The sequence below is a fragment of the Hyla sarda genome, chromosome 9 (genome assembly GCF_029499605.1).
Source record: "Hyla sarda isolate aHylSar1 chromosome 9, aHylSar1.hap1, whole genome shotgun sequence".
NCBI classification, from domain to species: domain Eukaryota; kingdom Metazoa; phylum Chordata; class Amphibia; order Anura; family Hylidae; genus Hyla; species Hyla sarda.
This window is the reverse complement of record NC_079197.1, coordinates 153512961-153537051: the sequence shown is the minus strand read 5'-3', so window position 1 is coordinate 153537051 and position 24091 is coordinate 153512961. Positions and strand designations below refer to the sequence as shown.

General features: G+C 44.5%; 1 protein-coding gene across 2 annotated transcripts in view; it reads right to left on the bottom strand.

Annotated features, from left to right (window-relative positions):
* Nucleotides 1–24091, bottom strand: part of LOC130291145 (endothelin receptor type B-like) — a 69326-nt gene that overhangs the window by 12801 nt on the left and 32434 nt on the right. Inside the window, exons 1-2 of one of the 2 annotated variants that reach the window (XM_056539603.1) lie at nt 1438–1544; nt 833–1343 (exon numbers count right to left, since the gene is read on the bottom strand). In XM_056539603.1, the coding sequence (XP_056395578.1) occupies nt 833–1273 (441 nt within the window). In that variant the 5' untranslated portion in view covers nt 1274–1343; nt 1438–1544. Of the gene's footprint in view, nt 1–832; nt 1344–1437; nt 1545–24091 lie in introns of those variants that run through there. The other variant, XM_056539602.1, reaches the window with a different exon arrangement.

The window sequence follows — 24091 nt, the reverse complement described above, 5'->3', positions numbered from 1 at the left end:
TGTCAGGGCAAGCTGGGAGTTGTAGTGGTGAAACAGCTGGAGGCACCCTGTATAGGTGAACTAAGGGCGGAAGTCCCTCCCCAGCAGGCATCAGTGACGTGGTGCCTGCTGGGGAAGTCTGCCTGGTAGTGAGTACGCTACCAGGCAGACAAAAAGGCAATAATAAGATAGTAAAAAAAAATTAAAGGCAGGGAGCGGGTTAGGGATAGATGGGCAATAGGCAGGGACAGAAAAAATAAATAAAAGGATGGTGGGAGCTACCCTTTAAAGAACTCACTAATAGAGTTACATTGAGAAAGTTATATCCACACAGCAAGTGCTGTATAAATGACATCTATACCACTAGGAAGGTGGGTTTATACTCCCTGGTATAAAAGTACCTCTAGATCTATTCTTATAAGTGTCTGATTGTGAGGGGGTCTGACTGCTAGGACCCCTGCGATCTCCAGGACGGGACCCCATCTTTTAGAGAGAGAGAGAGAGTACCTGCTACAGATGGCGCACACATTTATTTCTATGGGAGCGCAGGACAGTACAGGACTTGGGTATCTTCGGTGCCCCCATAGAAATGAATGGAATGCATGTCGTCTGCAGTAGGTGCTCTTTCTGAGAGGTCCCAGTGGTCAGACACTTACCTTCTATTCTGTAGATAGGGGATTTGTTATTTTTCACAGACAACCCCATTATGTTTCCATTTGCTAAGTTCCTACATGGGAAGGGTCCTAGATAACTGTCTTGTTGACCAACTATCTTCGGCAGCTTTCTGGAGGACGGTGAGTATCACCTGAGATTTAACATTACAAATGATTATTTTCAAACCATAGGAACAAACCTTATAGGTATTGATTGGAATAGCGATGAGGATGTAGAACAGGTCACCCAGTGCCAGGCTGGCGATAAGGACGTTGGGCCCATTCCTCATGCACTTATTCTTATATATGATTCTTAAAAGTGTGGAATTTCCCACAATGCCCACCACGAAGATAACGCAGGACAGCACTGTTGTGACGTATTTAAATGCTTCCTTGATTTTGTAGCGGGACAGGCAAGGAGGTGGTAAGCGAGGAGGCATTCTTCCGTAGTTTTCCTTAGAGACATTGGCCGTATCATTCTGTTGGTTTGTGTCCTTCTGCACAATGTGGCCGACCTGCTCCTGATCTAATGTCTGTGATAGTTCAGAAATCTCTTCCAGAGACAGCGGTGTTGGGGAATATTGACCGGAAACGCCAACAAGTAGGCACAGGATCCAGATGGCACATGTGGCCAGAGCCATGGTGTAGGCTTTCAACTGGAGTGTAGGAAAGGTCTTGAGATTCTGGTGGATGTCTCGGTTACATTATAATCTGTAGAGAATAGACAGACATTGGGGTTAAAAGGATCCCATTATTTAGAAAAAAAAAAACCATTATGTAGGCACCAGTATAAGGCTAGGCTCACGTCACATCCGCCCTGTAGGGTTGGCAAATAAGTCAACAAACTATCATAAAGGGATGGCGACTTCAACTACAGCAAATAGACAGCAGGATCATTGGGGGAGATTTATCAAAACCTGTGCAGAGGAAGAGTGGTGCAGTTGCCCATAGCAACCAATCAGATTGCTTCTTTCATTTTCCACAGGCCTCTTTAGAGGCCTGTGGAAAATGAAAGGAGCAATCTGATTGGTTGCTATGGGCAACTGCACCACTCTTCCTCTGCACAGGTTTTGATAAATCTCCCCCATTGAGCTTAAAGGGCCAAACATATCACTAGTTGACTATATTTGGTCCAATTACGCTTAAAGGTCTACTCCGGTGGGAAACATTTTTTTTTTTTTTTAAATCAATTGGTGCCAAAAAGTTAAACAGATTTGTAAATTACTTCTATTAAAAAATCGTAATCCTTCCAGTACTTATTAGCTGCTGTATACTACAGAGGAAATTCTTTTTCCACCAGAGTACCCCTTTAATTTTATTTGTTTTATTTTTAATGACATTAGTTTGGAGTACGTATTACCGTATTTTTCGTCCTATAGGACGCACCGGCGTATAAGACGCACTCAATTTATAGGGGCAAAATCTAAAAAAAATAAAGATTTTGAACCCAATAGTGGTCTTCAACCTGCGGACCTCCAGATGTTGCAAAACTACAACTCCCAGCATGCCCGGACAGCCGTTGGCTGTCCGGGCATGCTGGGAGTTGTAGTTTTGCAACATCTGGAGGTCCGCATATTGAAGACCACTGCATAGGAGGTAATACTCACTCACGTGTCCCCACTGCCCTGGATGTCGCTCCATCGCTGTCGCCGTGTCCCCATCGCTCCGGAACGTCTCTGCTGCCGGCCGGGTATCCTCGCTCTCCGTCGCCGCCATCACGTCGTTACGCACACCGACGCACGTACGCGACGACGTGATGACGAGGAAGGAGAGCGCCGGCCATACAGGGGATCCCTGAACGGAGAAGACACCGAGGAGGCAGGTAAGGTCCCTCCCGGTGTCCTGAAAGCACTAACCCGGCTATTCAGTGGGGCTGTTCGGGCCCGCCGCGGTGAAATCGCGGTGGTCCCGAACAGCCCGACTGAACAGCCTGGTTTGTGTCACTTTCCCTTCAGACGCGGTGGTCAGCTTTGATTGCCGCGTCTGAAGGGTTAATACAGGGCATCACCGCGATCGGTGATGTCCTGTATTAGCCGCGGGTCCCGGCCGCCGTTGATGGCCGCAGGGACCGACCCGATAGGGGTGTATTCGCCGTATAAGACGCACCGACTTTTCCCCCCCAGTTTTGGGGAAGAAAAAGTGCGTCTTATACGGCGAAAAATACGATACTTATTGATTAGCTAAACCCTTTCACCACTGTCTTTTTTTGGATTCTTAATGCTGTTTAACATGCAAACTAAAAAACATATTCACTGTAGGTCAGAAAAATTATGGCGATAGCTAAAAAAAAATATATATATTTCTATTTTATTGTTTTACTTTTACAAAAAAAAAATATATATAAGTCTTATTGGAAAAAATGTGTCAATGCATTATGTGACCTATATACAATGGTCCCTCAAGTTACAATATTAATTGGTTCCAGGACGACCATTGTATGTTGAAACCATTGTATGTTGAGACCAGAACTCTATGGAAACCTGGTAATTGGTTCTGAAGCCCCCAAAATGTCATCCAAAAATAGGAAAAAGTGAGGATTAAAGAAAAATAAGTAGATAACTAATATAGATAAAGCAAATCCTTATATATAAAAGTAAGAAAGATCTGCTGGAGCTGTAATCACTATCTATGTCAGTGTTTCCAAACCAGGGTGCCTCCAGCTATTGCAAAACTACAGCTCCCAGCATGCCCGGACAGCCGTTGGCTGTCCGGGCATGCTGGGAGTTGTAGTTTTGCAACAGCTGGAGACTCCCTGGTTGGGAAACAATGGTTTATGTAGAGGACAGGAGCTTCTTCAGGGTCCTATACAGTACACACATTGTCCCAAATGGAGCCGCCCTCACCTGGTGTCCAAAGGAGCCGCTAACCCTGGCATGGTTAAGGAGTAGTACAGAACTTGTTAGTTCCTCCCTGTACTGTAGGGGGCGCTACCAGACACCAGTCAGTGCATGCACTTCAGTAATACAGGTGATTTATCAGTAAAATGCCCATTCTGATTGGTCAGTTCCTCCAGTTGTGACACGTTTCACAGATCTGGACTGTCAGTACATTGTATGTTGAGTCTGGTTTCAAGTTACAATGGTCCAGAAAATACCATTGTATGTTGAAACTATTGTATGTTGAGGCCATTGTAAGTTGAGGGATCACTGTATATCTTTACAACCAATGTGGTTGTATTAGAGCTTTTTCTCATAGTCACACAGTCATGCACAGCTCCACTTTTGTCCTTTGAGTGGTTGCTTTAGAAATTACCAATATTTCCTTTTGAATGGTGACACATTATCCACTGTCCGGGTTATATTTTTGTTGTTTAATATTTTTTTCTCCCACAGTTCTCTGTTCTCAGAGCTTTCCACCACACTGGCCCTTTCAAGCTTCATCAATGAAATGCAGGCTTAGAAAATCAGAAAAGGTTTTTTAATTGGGGGAAACTTTTGGTGGTGGGAATTAGAGATGAGCGAACTTACAGTAATTTCGATTCGTCACAAACTTCTCGGCTCGGCAGTTGATGTCTTTTCCTGCGTAAATTAGTTCAGCCTTCAGGTGCTCCGGTGGGCTGGAAAAGGTGGATACATCTCCTAGGAATGTATCCACCTTTTCCAGCCCACCGGAGCACCTGAAAGCTGAACTCATTTATGCAGGAAAAGTCATCAACTGCCGAGCCGAGAAGTTCGTGACGAATCAAATTTACTGTAAGTTCGCTCATCTCTTATTAGATCGCTACCATGTGTATCTTGGTAATCTTTTCAAGCTCTTAAAGGGGTATTCCGCTGGAAAACTTTTTTTTTTTTTTTAAATCAACTGGTGCCAGAAAGTTAAACAGATTTGTAAATTACTTCTATTTAAAAATCTTAATTCTCCCAGCACTTATCAGCTGCTGTATGCTCCACAGGAAATTCTTTTCTTTTTGAATTTCCTTTGTGTCTGACCACAGTGTTCTATTCTGACACCGCTGTCCATTTTAAAGGGCTACTCTGGCCCCACGACATCTTATCCCCTATCCAAAGGCCATCACGCCCCCTCCCATAGACTTGCATTGAGGGGACGGGGTGGGACATCACACGGGGGCGGAGTTGTGATGTCACGATAATCCGTCCCCGTGGTCGGGAGGCAAAAGACTGAGAACCTCCAGCGCTTTTGGCAGTACTTACAGGCGGGTGCTGCATGCTAGATTGCGGGGGTCCCCAGTGGCGGGACCCCGTTATCAGACCTCTTATCCCCTATCCTTTGGATAGAGGATAAGATGTCTTGGGGCCGGAGTACCCCTTTAAGAACTGTCCAGAGTAGGAGCAAATCCCCATAGCAAACATATCCTGTGCTGGACAATTCCTGACATGGACAGAGGTGTCAGCAGAGAGCACTGTGGTTAGACTGGAAAGAAATTCAAAAATAAAAGAACTTCCTCTGTAGTATAAAGCAACTGATAAGTACTGGAAGGATTAAGATTATTAAATAAAAGTCATTTACAAATCTGTTTAACTTTCTGGGATCAGTTGATGTAAAAAAAAAAAAAATGTTTTCTAACGGAGTACCCCTTTAAAGGACCCTGGGATATGAAAACTTATCACCTATCCTGGACCCCCCTGCAATTTCTCGTAAGGGGCCCTGGCTCTCCGGCCAAATACCATCACCACAGCATGAAGTGGCGGACGACGCATTTGACTAGCGTGCATCTTATTTATCAAGAAGGTGCAGCAGGATCATGAATTTTGCGCAGCTCTGCTGTGGTGGGAAACGCTCTACCACATACACTTTATCTAGACGCTTGTCAGGGAGGGAAGTAGACACTTTCCCGGGTCCAGAATTCGGCAGGTTAGGTGTTTTTACTTTCACAGAGCTGCCGGGACATTTTTACTTGCATTGTCGACGCTACAATCAAATTTGATTGAGGTGTCTAAGGGGTTAAAGCCAGGCATCACCGTGATCGCTGATGTCTGGCATTAGAGATGGGTCCTGGTGGCAGATAGCCACCAGGACCACCCAGCTATGACCCGCACTCACTCGCGTGTCATCGAAGGGGAGTGGGACGCTGTTGTCCACAAGAGGTTAAAGGTTGAATTGCGGAAGGTGGAAGTGATTCTCACGTCTACTGGTAGGGGGTGTAGCTTTGCGCCTAAAAAAGTACCTTTGCGAACAAAATAGCGACTTTTAACAAAAGTCGCAAATGATAAATACGTGACCACTGCATGGTCAAAAAGAAAAAGTTCTGGGGGTAGGCAAAAAGAGTGAATGTCTATATCAGAAGATGCATAAAAGTCTCAAAATATGCTGCTTGCGCCTGAACTGCGCCAAAATATAGACAAAAAAATGCTCTAAAAGCAATGATAAATCTCCCCAATAATACATTACAATGAAACAGAAGCTTGGTTCGAGAAGTACCAGCGGTATAGGCTACCCCCCCCCCCCCATAATCACATGTAACACACAGCTCCCTTATCTACCACTCATGGAGTATTTTTGACAGCCATCATACAAGTAAACTTTTGTCCTTTTAAACGCATTTATTGTCCAAGGTCATGAGTCCCCCCTTTCTCCTGAGGCTCTTCTCATGTAGCGACTAGTGAATCCAATCTTTGATGACCTACGGTGAGCAGCCATTGAGACACAAGATGAATAGGCCTTTCTGAAGAGCAGGACAAGAAGGGCATTGAGTGCACATCGGAGTTGAGACATCAGCGAAAAATGCCCTAAGGTGGCTGCCCTTTATTACCAAGTGTAAATCAGATTTGGGCAGTAGAATGAATTGCATTTAGTAGGCTGTTCATTGTTTCTCGAAAGTTATGAAAAGACAAAACATGGGCGTAGGTCCGAAAATAAATAATCCTGATGCCTATTACGAAGGCTGGAGGTACAAAGAGGCCAAAAGATCTAAGTTCCTGCAGATGTTCGGGGCTGTTGACATGCGATTAGATTCAGTTATTGAAATGTTTTTGGGATGTATTAGGAAATATAGGGGGGGGGGGGGGGATTTATCAAAACCTGTCCAGAGGAAAAGTTACTGAGTTGCCCATAGCAACCAATCAGATTACTTCTTTCATTTTTGAAAAGGCCTCTGAAAAATGAAAGAAATGATCTGATTGGTTGCTATGGGCAACTCAGCAACTTTTCCTCTGGACAGGTTTTGATAAATCTCCCCCGTATAGAGTATATAACTAGTATTTATGTGGATTCTAAACCAATTTATTTATTATCAACTGGACCAACATTGTGTGGGGGAGATTTCTCAAAACCTGTGTAGAGACAGAGAGGTGCAGTTGTCCATGGCAACCAATCAGCTGGCTACTTTCATTTTTGAAAAGTGAAAATGAAAGAGTCGATCTAGTTGGTTGCTATGGGCAACTGCACCAGCGTTCCTCTGCACAGGTTTTGGTAAAACTCCCTCATAGTTCATATAATGTATTAATTGAACTAAATAGCCATAGAAAAAGGAAGTAAAAAATTGGTTAAAAAAAAAAAAAAAAGAACCCCAAAACACACTAAAAACTCCAACCCTTATAATGATAAGTTACGAAAAGAATCAGCACAAAAAATTGGACATAACATGATTTTATAAGGGAAATATTAACTTTAAGTTCTGTTAGGCGTCATGCCTTGTTGGGGGCAAAGCATTTTGGGTCAAATCACTGAACCATAAAACAGCTAATTTGCAGGTCGCAAAATGGCCCAATAAATGGCTGTATTCTTTACTCTTGAGTTCTATTGAACTCCATAGTAAAACAACTTGTTTGCTAATGTTTATGGGCATCATTTTTACAGCCATAAAATGTGGTCTCTGGCTCCTTTTTTGGGCAGTTTGGCATGAAATTTACGCTGTAAAGGGTCCAAAATACATTTCTAAAAAAAATACCAATTTTTGCCCTATAGGATTAAAGCAGTACTCTGGCGAAAAGTTACTTATCCCCAATCCACAGCAACATCACTGTAGCCTCTCCCCTTTGACATCACTTTGTCCTCTCCCCTTTGACATCACTGTGTCCTCTCCCCTTTGACATCACTGTGTCCTCTCCCCTTTGACATCACTGTGGCCTCTCCCCTTTGACATCACTGTGGCCTCTCCCCTTTGACATCACTTTGTCCTCTCCCCTTTGACATCACTGTGTCCTCTCCCCTTTGACATCACTGTGTCCTCTCCCCTTTGACATCACTGTGGCCTCTCCCCTTTGACATCACTGTGGCCTCTCCCCTTTGACATCACTGTGGCCTCTCCCCTTTGACATCACTTTGTCCTCTCCCCTTTGACATCACTGTGTCCTCTCCCCTTTGACATCACTGTGTCCTCTCCCCTTTGACATCACTGTGGCCTCTCCCCTTTGACATCACTTTGTCCTCTCCCCTTTGACATCACTGTGTCCTCTCCCCTTTGACATCACTTTGTCCTCACCCCTTTGACATCACTTTGGCCTCTACCCTTTGTCATCACTGTGGCCTCTCCCCTTTGACATCACTTTGTCCTCTCCCCTTTGACATCACTGTGGCCTCTCCCCTTTGGTTGCGTTCACACAACTGAAATTCTGCAGATCTGGATGAATTCTGCATCCGCATTAGTTCTGTGCAGTATTCCGCACATTTTTATCATTTGCGGAATCGGTGCAGAGTTTGTGTGAAAATTTCTGCATGAATTCTGCATGATTCCGCATCTCCGTAAAAAAGATAGTTTATTTAATAGAACACTGAAAGTTTGTGCGCATTCCACATGGAATCTGCATGCATTCCGCCCAATTTCTGTACAAATTCTGCCGAAATCAAGCCCCATTGACTTCATTGCGATTCCACAGCCATTTTTCTGGAGTGCGAAATGCAGAATTTCATCAGCGGAATTCCGCATGCGGAAATTCTGCTGTGTGAATGACATTGCAGAATCTCATTAAAGTTAAAGGACAATAAACTATGCGGAATTCCACGCAGAAGACACGTGTCCTCTCCCCTTTGACATCACTGTGTCCTCTCCCCTTTTACATCACTGTGGCCTCTCCCCTTTGGTTGCGTTCACACGACTGAAATTCCGCATATCTGCATGAATTCTGCATCCGCATTTGTTCTGTGCAGAATTCCGCACGTGTGTATTTTTAGCGACATAAAGACAAGAATAGTTTATATTAAAGGGGTTATCCAGGAAAAAAACTTATACATCTCAACTGACTCCACAAAGTTAAATAGATTTGTAAATTACTTCTATTAAAAAAGCTTAATCCTTTCAGTACTTATGAGCTGCTGAAGTTGAGTTGTTCTTTTCTGTCTAAGTCCTCTCTGATGACACCTGTCTCGGGAACTGTCCAGAGTAGAAGCAAATCCTCATAGCAAACCTCTCCTACTGTGTGCAGTTCCCAAGACAAGCAGAGATGTCAGCAGAGAGCACTGTTACAGACAGAAAAGAACAACTCAACTTCAGCAGCTGATAATTATTAGAAGGATTAAGATTTTTTAATAGAAGTAATTTACAAATCTGTTTAACTTTCCGGAGCCAGTTGATTGAATGTATATATATATACATATATATATGTATATATATAAAGTTTTTTCCTGGAGTACCCCTTTAAGATATGCAATATATCCATAGAATAATATCTATTTTTCACATGCATAGAACATGTGACAGGCGCACATTAAGCTTACCATACACATAAGTTAGTTGTCGGTCAAGTTCGGTCAACAAACATCGCTCCCAATCCCCCCCCACACTGAAGTTATGTAAGTGCTCCCAATGAGGTGGAGAGAACAAGCTGCTGTCAGATGTCTCTGGGGGCAGTTTATCTCTCTGGGAATAAAGAGAACGGAAAGTTGATATGCAACTAGGGTTGCCACCCAGCCGGAATTTTGGCCACCCTGCCGGTATTTTTATATAAAAAAATACCGGCCATGCAATGTATTTTTCTAACCAATCCTCCAACTCCCGGAATGTTGCACCATATACTATACTAGTGTTTCCCAACCAGAGCGCCTCCAGCTGTTGCAAAACTACAACTCCCAGCATGCCCGGACAGCCAACGGCTGTCCGGGCATGCTGGGAGTTGTAGTTTTGCAACAGCTGGAGGCACCCCTGGTTGGGGAACACTGACCTATAATATATACTACTATATAGTCCAACATGCTGGGAGTTATAGTTTTGCAACAGCTGGAGGCACCCCTGGTTGGGGAACACTGACCTATAATATATACTACAATATAGTCCAAGATGCTGGGAGTTGTAGTTTTGCAACAGCTGGAGGCACCTCTGGTTGGGGAACACTGACCTATAATATATACTACTATATAGTCCAACATGCTGGGAGTTGTAGTTTTGCAACAGCTGGAGGCACCTCTGGTTGGGGAACACTGACCTATACTATATACTACTATATAGTCCAACATGCTGGGAGTTGTAGTTTTGCAACAGCTGGAGGCACCTCTGGTTGGGGAACACTGACCTATACTATATACTACTATATAGTCCAACATGCTGGGAGTTGTAGTTTTGCAACAGCTGGAGGCACCCCTGGTTGGGGAACACTGATCTATACTATATACTGCTATATAGTCCAAGATGCTGGGAGTTGTAGTTTTGCAACAGCTGGAGGCACCTCTGGTTGGGGAACACTGACCTATAATATATACTACTATATAGTCCAACATGCTGGGAGTTGTAGTTTTGCAACAGCTGGAGGCACCTCTGGTTGGGGAACACTGACCTATACTATATACTACTATATAGTCCAACATGCTGGGAGTTGTAGTTTTGCAACAGCTGGAGGCACCTCTGGTTGGGGAACACTGACCTATACTATATACTACTATATAGTCCAACATGCTGGGAGTTGTAGTTTTGCAACAGCTGGAGGCACCCCTGGTTGGGGAACACTGATCTATACTATATACTACTATATAGTCCAACATGCTGGGAGTTGTAGTTTTGCAACAGCTGGAGGCACCCCTGGTTGGGGAACACTGACCTATAATATATACTACTATAAAGTCCAAGATGCTGGGAGTTGTAGTTTTGCAACAGCTGGAGGCACCTCTGGTTGGGGAACACTGACCTATAATATATACTACTATAAAGTCCAACATGCTGGGAGTTGTAGTTTTGCAACAGCTGGAGGCACCTCTGGTTGGGGAACACTGACCTATAATATATACTACTATATAGTCCAACATGCTGGGAGTTGTAGTTTTGCAACAGCTGGAGGCACCCCTGGTTGGGGAACACTGACCTATAATATATACTACTATAAAGTCCAACATGCTGGGAGTTGTAGTTTTGCAACAGCTGGAGGCACCCCTGGTTGGGGAACACTGACCTATAATATATACTACTATATAGTCCAACATGCTGGGAGTTGTAGTTTTGCAACAGCTGGAGGCACCCCTGGTTGGGGAACACTGACCTATAATATATACTACTATAAAGTCCAACATGCTGGGAGTTGTAGTTTCCATTTGGGGCAGCTGCTGAGCCACAGGTTGTATCAGGGCATGCTGAGAGTTGTAGTTAGTAACTAACTGCAACTCCCGAATTTAATAAAAAAAAGTGATTAAAAAGTCACATCCAAACAAAAATGGTACTGTTAAAAACTGCAGATCGGGGTGCAAAAAATGAGCCTCATACAGTATAAGGAGAAATAAAAAAGTTATAGGGGTCAGAATAGGACAGAATTTCCCCCGCATATATGTATACTGTGATGTTGCGCATATATAATTAATTATGCAAATTAGCTTGGCCGGTATTTTTTATTTATTTTTTTTGCAAGAAAGGTGGCGACCCTATATCCAACATGCCCAACACTTCTCTCCCTTGACATCACAATCTTCCATTGGGGAAGAGTTGGGAGGCCACCATACAAATTAAAGGGGTATTCCAGGAACTTTTTTTTTTAAATCTGACTATGCTACAGGGGCTGTAAAGTTAGTGTAGTTCATAATATAGTGTCTGTGCCTGTGTTTTATGGTGGTCTCACAATTCTTATGTGATTTTTGCCCCAATGTTTATTTTTAAGAGCATACAACACAATGGCGTTTTCAAAGGGGGGGGGGGGCAGAGGGGGCCATGCACCCCCCTACATTATGCTTTGCACCCCCATGTGCCCCCCCAATTGAAATGCACTTTTCCAGGGCAGCAAAGGGAGACAGAGTGCTGCTGTTGGGACCAGATATAATGAAAAGAATATGGGTTCCACCACTACCACCTCCTGCCTGCAGGGGGCGCCAAGTTGACTGGGAGCCAGGATCCCTGTACTGTCTTACACTGTGCTGGAAGTTACACCCAACAGCCAATATGTGGAGAGGGGTATGAGAGGCAGAACTAAGCATCCAGACCACTGTTTCCCAACCAAGGTGCCTCCAGCTGTTGCAAAACAACAACTCCCAGCCTCCGGCTGTCTCCGGGTATGCTGGGAGTTGTAGTTTTGGAACAGCTGGAGGCACCCTGGTTAGAAAACACTGATTACTGCTGGTAATAAATCTTTGAGGACAAGGCAGAGTTTCCTTGGTCTGTAGGTGAGAGCTCTCGGCTCCCAGGTCACTTCTCCTATTACATTGTGCCCTCATCTTCTTCCACGTCACTCCCTGTCAGTCATCCTTCAATGAATAAAAAAGTAAAAAAAAGAGAAACAAATCTCCTGAACCCTGATCTCTACCTGGGAAAGTTGGAAAGTTGGGTGACTACCAATATGGCCCTTGGCAGCTATCACCCAGCTTTCCCAGACTCCTGTACACAAATGTTTTCTAGTGCATTTAGCTGGATTTTTCAGGAGTCTGGGAAAGCTGGGTAACAAGCGATAAAAGCAGTGTCTCTATATTGAGTTGTGGTGTTCCGGTACCGTACTGCATAACGTACCTTGTATGGTGGTCCCCAAAGTCAGAGTTACTACGTTCATGTACATATTTAATAATGTATATTTAATAGAATGCATATTAGTACTTACCTTGTTAGCGTCGTAGGACCTTCAGTCATGTGACCATGTTAATTCCTCTATGGTATGTTGGAGGACCTTTGGAGGTCCTTGGGTCACATGCTACCCATAATTCTATGTGAAGGTGATTGACAGCAGTATTGAACCAATTAGCTCTAGTCCAGCCCCTGCCCATATAAGGGAGCTGTAGCCAATTATTGCCCTCTTGGGTTGCTGCTCTCGTGGATGCCGGACTAGCAGGATGGATCTGCGCAACTTTCAAAAACACGCTAGGCCCGAAAACCTACCAGCCTCAGCCTAAACTAAACCGTGAGTTCTAAACTAATCCCCGCTAAAGCTAGCGTGACTACTGGACCGCAACTAAATCCCCTAAATCCAGTGGAACAGCGCATATCAATCTAAAGACTCTAAATTGCTTAAGGTCCCAATCACTGCCAATCTCTAAGAGACTTTGCCTGTATAGAGACTGTTCCGGTTATGAAGCTTGCATAAAATCTTCAGTAAAGTTCCAAACTCTCCGGTTGTGGACATTCAATTATTCTCTACCTCCCTGTCGCTCTTGGGAAGGGTGGTGGTAGGACAAGCATTACAGAGGAGCCCTCACCCTGGTGTCACAAATAGAAAGGGTTAACCAGACACCCTTTAGTCACCGCACAGCTACACCCCACATACCCTACTCCCCCAGGCTATCACAGAGCTATTAGTGGTCACCAGCGCGGATTAGGTACCAGGGACACTGGATGGCACAATCCTTTGTAGTTGGCACTATTAAGTAATGTGTGGAACTACTATATCCAGGCAGCACAGTATGTGCAACTACTATATCGAGGCAGCACAGTATGTGCAACTACTATATCGAGGCAGCACAGTATGTGGAACTACTATATCCAGGCAACACAGTGTGTGGAACTACTATATCCAGGCAGCACAGTGTGTGGAACTACTATATCCAGGCAGCACAGTATGTGCAACTACTATATCGAGGCAGCACAGTATGTGCAACTACTATATCGAGGCAGCACAGTATGTGGAACTACTATATCCAGGCAACACAGTGTGTGGAACTACTATATCCAGACAGCGCAGTGTGTGGAACTACTATATCCAGGCAGCACAGTATGTGGAACTACTATATCCAGGCAGCACAGTATGTGGAACTACTATATCCAGGCAGCACAGTGTGTGGAACTACTATATCCAGGCAGCACAGTGTGTGGAACTACTATATCCAGGCAGCACAGTATGTGGAATTACTATATCCAGGCAGCACAGTGTGTGGAACTACTATATCCAGGCAGCACAGTATGTGGAACTACTATATCCAGACAGCGCAGTGTTTGGAACTACTATATCCAGGCAGCACAGTATGTGGAACTACTATATCCAGGCAGCACAGTATGTGGAATTACTATATCCAGGCAGCACAGTGTGTGGAACTACTATATCCAGGCAGCACAGTGTGTGGAACTACTATATCCAGGCAGCACAGTATGTGGAACTACTATATCCAGACAGCGCAGTGTGTGGAACTACTATATCCAGGCAGCACAGTATGTGGAACTACTATATCCAGGCAGCACAGTATGTGGAACTACTATATCCAGGCAGCGCAGTGTGTGGAACTATTATATCCAGGCAGCACAGTATGTGGAACTACAATATCCAGGCAGCGCAGTGTGTGGAACTACTATATCCAGACAGCACAGTATGTGGAACTACTATATCCAGGCAGCACAGTATGTGGAAGTACAATATCCAGGCAGCACAGTATGTGGAACTACTATATCCAGGCAGCACAGTGTGTGGAATTACTATATCCAGGCAGCGCAGTATGTGGAACTACTATATCCAGGCAGCACAGTATGTGGAACTACTATATCCAGACAGCGCAGTGTGTGGAACTACTATATCCAGACAGCACAGTATGTGGAACTACTATATCCAGACAGCGCAGTATGTGGAACTACTATATCCAGGCAGCACAGTATGTGGAACTACAATATCCAGGCAGCACAGTATGTGGAACTACTATATCCAGACAGCGCAGTATGTGGAACTACTATATCCAGACAGCGCAGTATGTGGAACTACTATATCCAGGCAGCACAGTATGTGGAACTACTATATCCAGGCAGCACAGTATGTGGAACTACTATATCCAGACAGCACAGTATGTGGAACTACTATATCCAGGCTGCACCGTGTTTGGAACTACTATATCCAGGCAGCACGGTATGTGGAACTACTATATCCAGGCAGCGCAGTGTGTGGAACTACTATATCCAGACAGCACAGTATGTGGAACTACTATATCCAGGCTGTACCGTGTGTGGAACTACTATATCCAGGCAGCACAGTATGTGGAACTACTATATCCAGGCAGCACAGTATGTGGAACTACTATATCCAGGCAGCACAGTATGTGGAACTACTATATCCAGACAGCACAGTATGTGGAACTACTATATCTAGGCAGCACAGTATGTGGAACTACTATATCCAGGCAGCGCAGTGTGTGGAACTACTATATCCAGGAAGCACAGTATGTGGAACTACTATATCCAGACAGCGCAGTGTTTGGAACTACTATATCCAGGCAGCACAGTATGTGGAATTACTATATCCAGGCAGCGCAGTGTGTGGAACTACTATATCCAGGCAGCACAGTGTGTGGAACTACTATATCCAGGCAGCACAGTATGTGGAACTACTATATCCAGACAGCGCAGTGTGTGGAACTACTATATCCAGGCAGCACAGTATGTGGAACTACTATATCCAGGCAGCACAGTATGTGGAACTACTATATCCAGGCAGCACAGTATGTGGAATTACTATATCCAGGCAGCGCAGTGTGTGGAACTATTATATCCAGGCAGCACAGTATGTGGAACTACAATATCCAGGCAGCGCAGTATGTGGAACTACTATATCCAGGCAGCACAGTATGTGGAAGTACAATATCCAGGCAGCACAGTATGTGGAACTACTATATCCAGGCAGCACAGTGTGTGGAATTACTATATCCAGGCAGCGCAGTGTGTGGAACTATTATATCCAGGCAGCACAGTATGTGGAACTACTATATCCAGACAGCGCAGTGTGTGGAACTACTATATCCAGACAGCACAGTATGTGGAACTACTATATCCAGACAGCGCAGTATGTGGAACTACTATATCCAGGCAGCACAGTATGTGGAACTACAATATCCAGGCAGCACAGTATGTGGAACTACTATATCCAGACAGCGCAGTATGTGGAACTACTATATCCAGACAGCGCAGTATGTGGAACTACTATATCCAGGCAGCACAGTATGTGGAACTACTATATCCAGGCAGCACAGTATGTGGAACTACTATATCCAGACAGCACAGTATGTGGAACTACTATATCCAGGCTGCACCGTGTTTGGAACTACTATATCCAGGCAGCACGGTATGTGGAACTACTATATCCAGGCAGCGCAGTGTGTGGAACTACTATATCCAGACAGCACAGTATGTGGAACTACTATATCCAGGCTGTACCGTGTGTGGAACTACTATATCCAGGCAGCACAGTATGTGGAACTACTATATCCAGGCAGCACAGTATGTGGAACTACTATATCCAGGCAGCACAGTATGTGGAACTACTATATCCAGACAGCACAGTATGTGGAACTACTATATCCAGGCAGCACAGTATGTGGAACTACTATATCCAGGCAGCGCAGTGTGTGGAACTACTATATCCAGGAAGCACAGTATGTGGAACTACTATATCCAGACAGCGCAGTATGTGGAACTACTATATCCAGGCAGCGCAGTGTGTGGAACTATGATATCCAGGCAGCACAGTATGTGGAACTACTATATCCAGACAGCGCAGTATGTGGAACTACTATATCCAAGACAGCACAGTATGTGGAACTACTATATCCAAGACAGCGCACTGTGTGGAACTACTATATCCAAGACAGCGCAGTGTGTGGAACTACTATATCCAGGCTGCACAGTATGTGGAACTACTATATCCAGGCAGCACAGTATGTGGAACTACTATATCCAAGACAGCACAGTATGTGGAACTACTATATCCAAGACAGCGCACTGTGTGGAACTACTATATCCAAGACAGCGCAGTGTGTGGAACTACTATATCCAGACAGCGCAGTGTGTGGAACTACTATATCCAGACAGCGCAGTGTGTGGAACTACTAAATTCAGGCAGCACAGTATGTGGAACTACTATATCCAAGACAGCGCACTGTGTGGAACTACTATATCCAGGCAGCACAGTATGTGGAACTACTATATCCAGACAGCGCAGTATGTGGAACTACTATATCCAGGCAACACAGTATGTGGAACTACTATATCCAGGCAGCACAGTATGTGGAACTACTATATCCAGACAGCGCAGTATGTGGAACTACTATATCCAGGCAGCGCAGTATGTGGAACTACTATATCCAGGCAGCACAGTATGTGGAACTACTATATCCAGGCAGCACAGTATGTGGAACTACTATATCCAGGCAGCACAGTATGTGGAACTACTATATCCAGGCAGTGCAGTGTGTGGAACTACTATATCCAGGCAGCACAGTATGTGGAACTACTATATCCAGACAGCATAGTGTGTGGAACTACTATATCCCGGCAGCACAGTATGTGGAACTACTATATCCAGGCAGCACAGTATGTGGAACTACAATATCCAGGCAGCACAGTATGTGGAACTACTATATCCAGGCAGTGCAGTGTGTGGAACTACTATATCCAGACAGCGCAGTGTGTGGAACTACTATATCCAGACAGCGTAGTGTGTGGAATTACTATATCCAGGCAGCACAATATGTGGAACTACTATATCCAGGCAGCACAGTATGTGGAACTACTATATCCAGACAGCACAGTATGTGGAACTACTATATCCAGGCAGCACAGTATGTGGAACTACTATATCCAGGCAGCACAGTATGTGGAACTACTATATCCAGGCAGCGCAGTATGTGGAACTACTATATCCAGGCAGCACAATATGTGGAACTACTATATCCAGGCAGCGCAGTATGTGGAACTACTATATCCAGGCAGCACAATATGTGGAACTACTATATCCAGGCAGCGCAGTATGTGGAACTACTATATCCAGGCAGCACAATATGTGGAACTACTATATCCAGGCAGTGCAGTGTGTGGAACTACTATATCCAGGCAGTGCAGTGTGTGGAACTACTATATCCAGACAGCGCAGTGTGTGGAACTACTATATCCAGGCAGCACAGTATGTGGAACTATGATATCCAGACAGCGCAGTATGTGGAACTACTATATCCAGACAGCGCAGTGTGTGGAACTACTATATCCAGGCAGCACAGTATGTGGAACTATGATATCCAGACAGCGCAGTATGTGGAACTACTATATCCAGGCAGCACAGTATGTGGAACTACTATATCCAGACAGCGCAGTATGTGGAACTACTATATCCAGGCAGCGCAGTATGTGGAACTACTATATCCAGGCAGCACAGTATGTGGAACTACTATACCCAGGCAGCACAGTATGTGGAACTACTATATCCAGACAGCGTAGTGTGTGATTATTATAGCCAGGCAGCACAGTATGTGGAACTACTATATCCAGACAGCGCAGTATGTGGAACTACTATATCCAGGCAGCATAGTATGTGGAACTTCTATATCCAGGCAGCACAGTATGTGGAACTACTATATCCAGACAGCGCAGTATGTGGAACTACTAGATCCAGGCAGCGCAGTATGTGGAACTACTATATCCAGGCAGCACAGTATGTGGAACTATTATATCCAGGCAGCACAGTATGTGGAACTACTATATCCAGACAGCGTAGTGTGTGGAACTACTATATCCAGGCAGCACAGTATGTGGAACTACTATATCCAGGCAGCACAGTATGTGGAACTATTATATCCAGGCAGCACAGTATGTGGAACTACTATATTCAGGCAGCACAGTATGTGGAACTATTATATCCAGGCAGCACAGTATGTGGAACTACTATATCCAGACAGCGCAGTATGTGGAACTACTATATTCAGACAGCACAGTATGTGGAACTATTATATCCAGGCAGCACAGTACGTGGAACTACTATATCCAGACAGCGCAGTATGTGGAACTACTATATCCAGGCAGCGCAGTATGTGGAACTACTATATCCAGGCAGCGCAGTGTGTGGAACTACTATATCCAGGCAGCACAGTATGTGGAACTACTATATCCAGGCAGCACAGTATGTGGAACTACTATATACAGGCAGCACAGTATGTGGAACTACTATATCCAGGCAGCACAGTATGTGGAACTACTATATCCAGGCAGCACAGTGTGTGGAACTACTATATCCAGGCAGCACAGTATGTGGAACTACTATATCCAGGCAGCACAGTATGTGGAACTACTATATTCATGCAGCACAGTATGTGGAACTACTATATCCAGACAGCGTAGTGTGTGGAACTACTATATCCAGACAGCGCAGTGTGTGGAACTACTATATCCAGACAGCGCAGTGTGTGGAACTACTATATCCAGACAGCGTAGTGTGTGGAACTACAATATCCAGGCAGCACAGTATGTGGAACTACTATATCCAGACAGCGTAGTGTGTGGAACTACTATATCCAGACAGCGCAGTGTGTGGAACTACTATATCCAGACAGCGCAGTATGTGGAAGTACAATATCCAGGCAGCACAGTGTGTGGAACTACTATATCCAGGCAGTGCAGTGTGTGGAACTACTATATCCAGACAGCGCAGTATGTGGAACTACTATATCCAAGACAGCGCAGTGTGTGGAACTACTATATCCAGACAGCGCAGTATGTGGAACTACTATATCCAGGCTGCACCATGTGTGGAACTACTATATCCAGGCAGCACAGTATGTGGAACTACTATATCCAGGCAGCACAGTATGTGGAACTACTATATCCAGGCAGCACAGTATGTGGAACTACTATATCCAGGCAGCACAGTATGTGGAACTACTATATCCAGGCAGCGCAGTATGTGGAACTACTATATCCAGGCAGCACAATATGTGGAACTACTATATCCAGGCAGCGCAGTATGTGGAACTACTATATCCAGGCAGCACAATATGTGGAACTACTATATCCAGGCAGCGCAGTATGTGGAACTACTATATCCAGGCAGCACAATATGTGGAACTACTATATCCAGGCAGTGCAGTGTGTGGAACTACTATATCCAGGCAGTGCAGTGTGTGGAACTACTATATCCAGACAGCGCAGTGTGTGGAACTACTATATCCAGGCAGCACAGTATGTGGAACTATGATATCCAGACAGCGCAGTATGTGGAACTACTATATCCAGGCAGCACAGTATGTGGAACTATGATATCCAGACAGCGCAGTATGTGGAACTACTATATCCAGGCAGCACAGTATGTGGAACTACTATATCCAGACAGCGCAGTATGTGGAACTACTATATCCAGGCAGCGCAGTATGTGGAACTACTATATCCAGGCAGCACAGTATGTGGAACTACTATACCCAGGCAGCACAGTATGTGGAACTACTATATCCAGACAGCGTAGTGTGTGATTATTATATCCAGGCAGCACAGTATGTGGAACTACTATATCCAGACAGCGCAGTATGTGGAACTACTATATCCAGGCAGCATAGTATGTGGAACTTCTATATCCAGGCAGCACAGTATGTGGAACTACTATATCCAGACAGCGCAGTATGTGGAACTACTAGATCCAGGCATCGCAGTATGTGGAACTACTATATCCAGGCAGCACAGTAGGTGGAACTATTATATCCAGGCAGCACAGTATGTGGAACTACTATATCCAGACAGCGTAGTGTGTGGAACTACTATATCCAGGCAGCACAGTATGTGGAACTACTATATCCAGGCAGCACAGTATGTGGAACTATTATATCCAGGCAGCACAGTATGTGGAACTACTATATTCAGGCAGCACAGTATGTGGAACTATTATATCCAGGCAGCACAGTATGTGGAACTACTATATCCAGACAGCGCAGTATGTGGAACTACTATATTCAGACAGCACAGTATGTGGAACTATTATATCCAGGCAGCACAGTACGTGGAACTACTATATCCAGACAGCGCAGTATGTGGAACTACTATATCCAGGCAGCGCAGTATGTGGAACTACTATATCCAGGCAGCGCAGTGTGTGGAACTACTATATCCAGGCAGCACAGTATGTGGAACTACTATATCCAGGCAGCACAGTATGTGGAACTACTATATACAGGCAGCACAGTATGTGGAACTACTATATCCAGGCAGCACAGTATGTGGAACTACTATATCCAGGCAGCACAGTGTGTGGAACTACTATATCCAGGCAGCACAGTATGTGGAACTACTATATCCAGGCAGCACAGTATGTGGAACTACTATATTCATGCAGCACAGTATGTGGAACTACTATATCCAGACAGCGTAGTGTGTGGAACTACTATATCCAGACAGCGCAGTGTGTGGAACTACTATATCCAGACAGCGCAGTGTGTGGAACTACTATATCCAGACAGCGTAGTGTGTGGAACTACAATATCCAGGCAGCACAGTATGTGGAACTACTATATCCAGACAGCGTAGTGTGTGGAACTACTATATCCAGACAGCGCAGTGTGTGGAACTACTATATCCAGACAGCGCAGTATGTGGAAGTACAATATCCAGGCAGCACAGTGTGTGGAACTACTATATCCAGGCAGTGCAGTGTGTGGAACTACTATATCCAAGACAGCGCAGTGTGTGGAACTACTATATCCAGACAGCGCAGTATGTGGAACTACTATATCCAGGCTGCACCATGTGTGGAACTACTATATCCAGGCAGCACAGTATGTGGAACTACTATATCCAGGCAGCACAGTATGTGGAACTACTATATCCAGGCTGCACCATGTGTGGAACTACTATATCCAGGCAGCACAGTATGTGGAACTACTATATCCAGGCAGCACAGTATGTGGAACTACTATATCCAGGCAGCGCAGTATGTGGAACTACTATATCCAAGGCAGCACAGTATGTGGAACTACTATATCCAGGCAGCACAGTATGTGGAACTACTATATCCAGGCTGCACCGTGTGTGGAACTACTATATCCAGGCAGCGTAGTGTGTGGAACTACTATATCCAGACAGCGCAGTGTGTGGAACTATTATATCCAGGCAGCACAGTGTGTGGAACTACTATATCCAGGCAGCACAGTATGTGGAACTACTATATCCAGGCAGCGCAGTGTGTGGAACTACTATATCCAGGCAGCACAGTATGTGGAACTACTATATCCAGGCAGCAAAGTATGTGGAACTACTATATCCAGGCAGCACAGTGTGTGGAACTACTATATCCAGGCAGCGCAGTGTGTGGAACTACTATATCCAGGCAGCACAGTATGTGGAACTACTATATCCAAGACAGCGCAGTGTGTGGAACTACTATATCCAGGCACCACAGTATGTGGAACTACTATATCCCGTCAGCGCAGTGTGTGGAACTACTATATCCAGGCAGCACAGTATGTGGAACTACTATATCCAGGCAGCACAGTATGTGGAACTATTTTATCCATTGGGCACTGTTATTTCTAGGCAGCACAGTGTGTGTGTGTGACACTATTATGTCCTGGCAACACAATGTCTGGCACTATTCTATCCAGGAGGCACAGTGTGTGGCATTATTATATCTGTAGGGCACTAATGTATCCTGGTGGCACAGTATGTGGCACTATTATGTCCTGGCAGTACAGTGTATGACAATATTATATCCTGGCAGCATAGTGTGTGGCACTATTATAAGTTGGTGGCACAGGGTGTGGCACTATTATGTCCTGGCAGCACAGTTTATGGCACCATTATATCCTAGCAGCATATACAGTATGTAGCATTTTATAATTGCCCCCCTTTCTTATGTCCTGGCCCCCAGTGTGCCCCCCCAAAATATTAAAGCTGGAGATTCCACTGATACAACATGACTTTCGTCTAAGGCTTTCCCAGGTTGCAATACAGCCCGAGACATTACATCAGTAATCAGGTGTTCAGAGGAAGCCTGTCTTTGCTTCAATGGGTGGAGCGACCGCTGGGTGGGAGGGAGATCACTCTGCAAGAATTCTAACATTGCAACAACTGGAGGCACCCTGGTTAGAAAACACTGGTCTATTGCATTTAAGAGATCACAGGTGTGTTTCAATGGGTGGGGGGGGGCTGATGTGTGGGAGGGAGAAAAGTGACCTCACACTTACAAACAAGGAATCAGGAGACTTATAGTTTAAGGGAACTAACTCCAACAGGAAATAGCCAGTTCACAAAAAGCTAGCCACAGTATTATGGTAATCTCACAACACAGCCATTTAGCCACAAGACAAGCGCAGATCCTTCCTAAGCATGTCCATTACTGTCTGCCAGGTACGTACTAAAATCACCTTATGGTGGAGAACCCCTTTAAAGGGTTGGCCAGTCCTGCCAAAGTGGGCAGCCCAACACATGTCTAATGTGTATGATCAGCTTTAGCCAAGCTAACCTTGTGAGTTAATAGGGACATTGGTAGCTTTCTTGGGGGCCATCGTTCCGCTGACAGTAATTCTCTGTTTACATATAGCTCGTCTTGACTCGTTTTGAAGAACAGAAGAAAATTCCAAATTATGTTATGGAAATCCTCTGATGCTGTTTAGATAACCTTATATTCAGGGCTGAGGTCCTTGCGGACAAGCGGTGCTGAACATTGTAAGTTTATATAATACATAGCTGGATGCTGATACAAATGTCCTTATCCGTATGACGCCATGTTCAGAGCTAATTATATTACTAACCTTATCTTCAAATATAAACTATTGTGTCCTCATTTATTTTATCATCTGGAGGCTCATTTCATATTTTGGTAGCATCAGGACAACTTTTTTCATGGGACATTTATGTCTTGTATTGTGGTCTCTTATTTAAAGGGAACGTGTCATCAGAAAATGACCTATTGTTTAAATCAAGTTTTCATGTTAACCATTTATTTTTTCAAATTTTTGTTTTCTTTTTCAAATTTTTGATTTTACCATTTACATTTTAAAATAATCCTGACATTTGACAACAAGGTCTTAACCCCTTAAAGGGGTACTCTGGTGAAAACCTTTTTTCTTTTAAATCAACTGGTGCCAGAAAGTTAAACATATTTGTAAATTACTTCTATTAAAAAATCTTAATCCTTCCAGTACTTATTAGCTGCTGAATGCTACAGAGGAAATTCCTTTCTTTTTGGAACACTGATGACATCACGAGCACAGTGCTCTCTGCTGACATCTCTGTCCATTTTAGCAACCATGCATAGCAGATGCATAGCAGATGCATAGCAGGTGTATGCTAAGGGCAGCATGGTGGCTCAGTGGTTAGCACTGCTGCCTTGCAGCACTGGGGCTTTGGGTTCAAATACCACTAAGGACAACAATAAATAGAGAGTTATTATTATAATGACATCAGCAAAGAGAACTGTGCTCGTGATGTCATCAGAGAGAATTCCAAA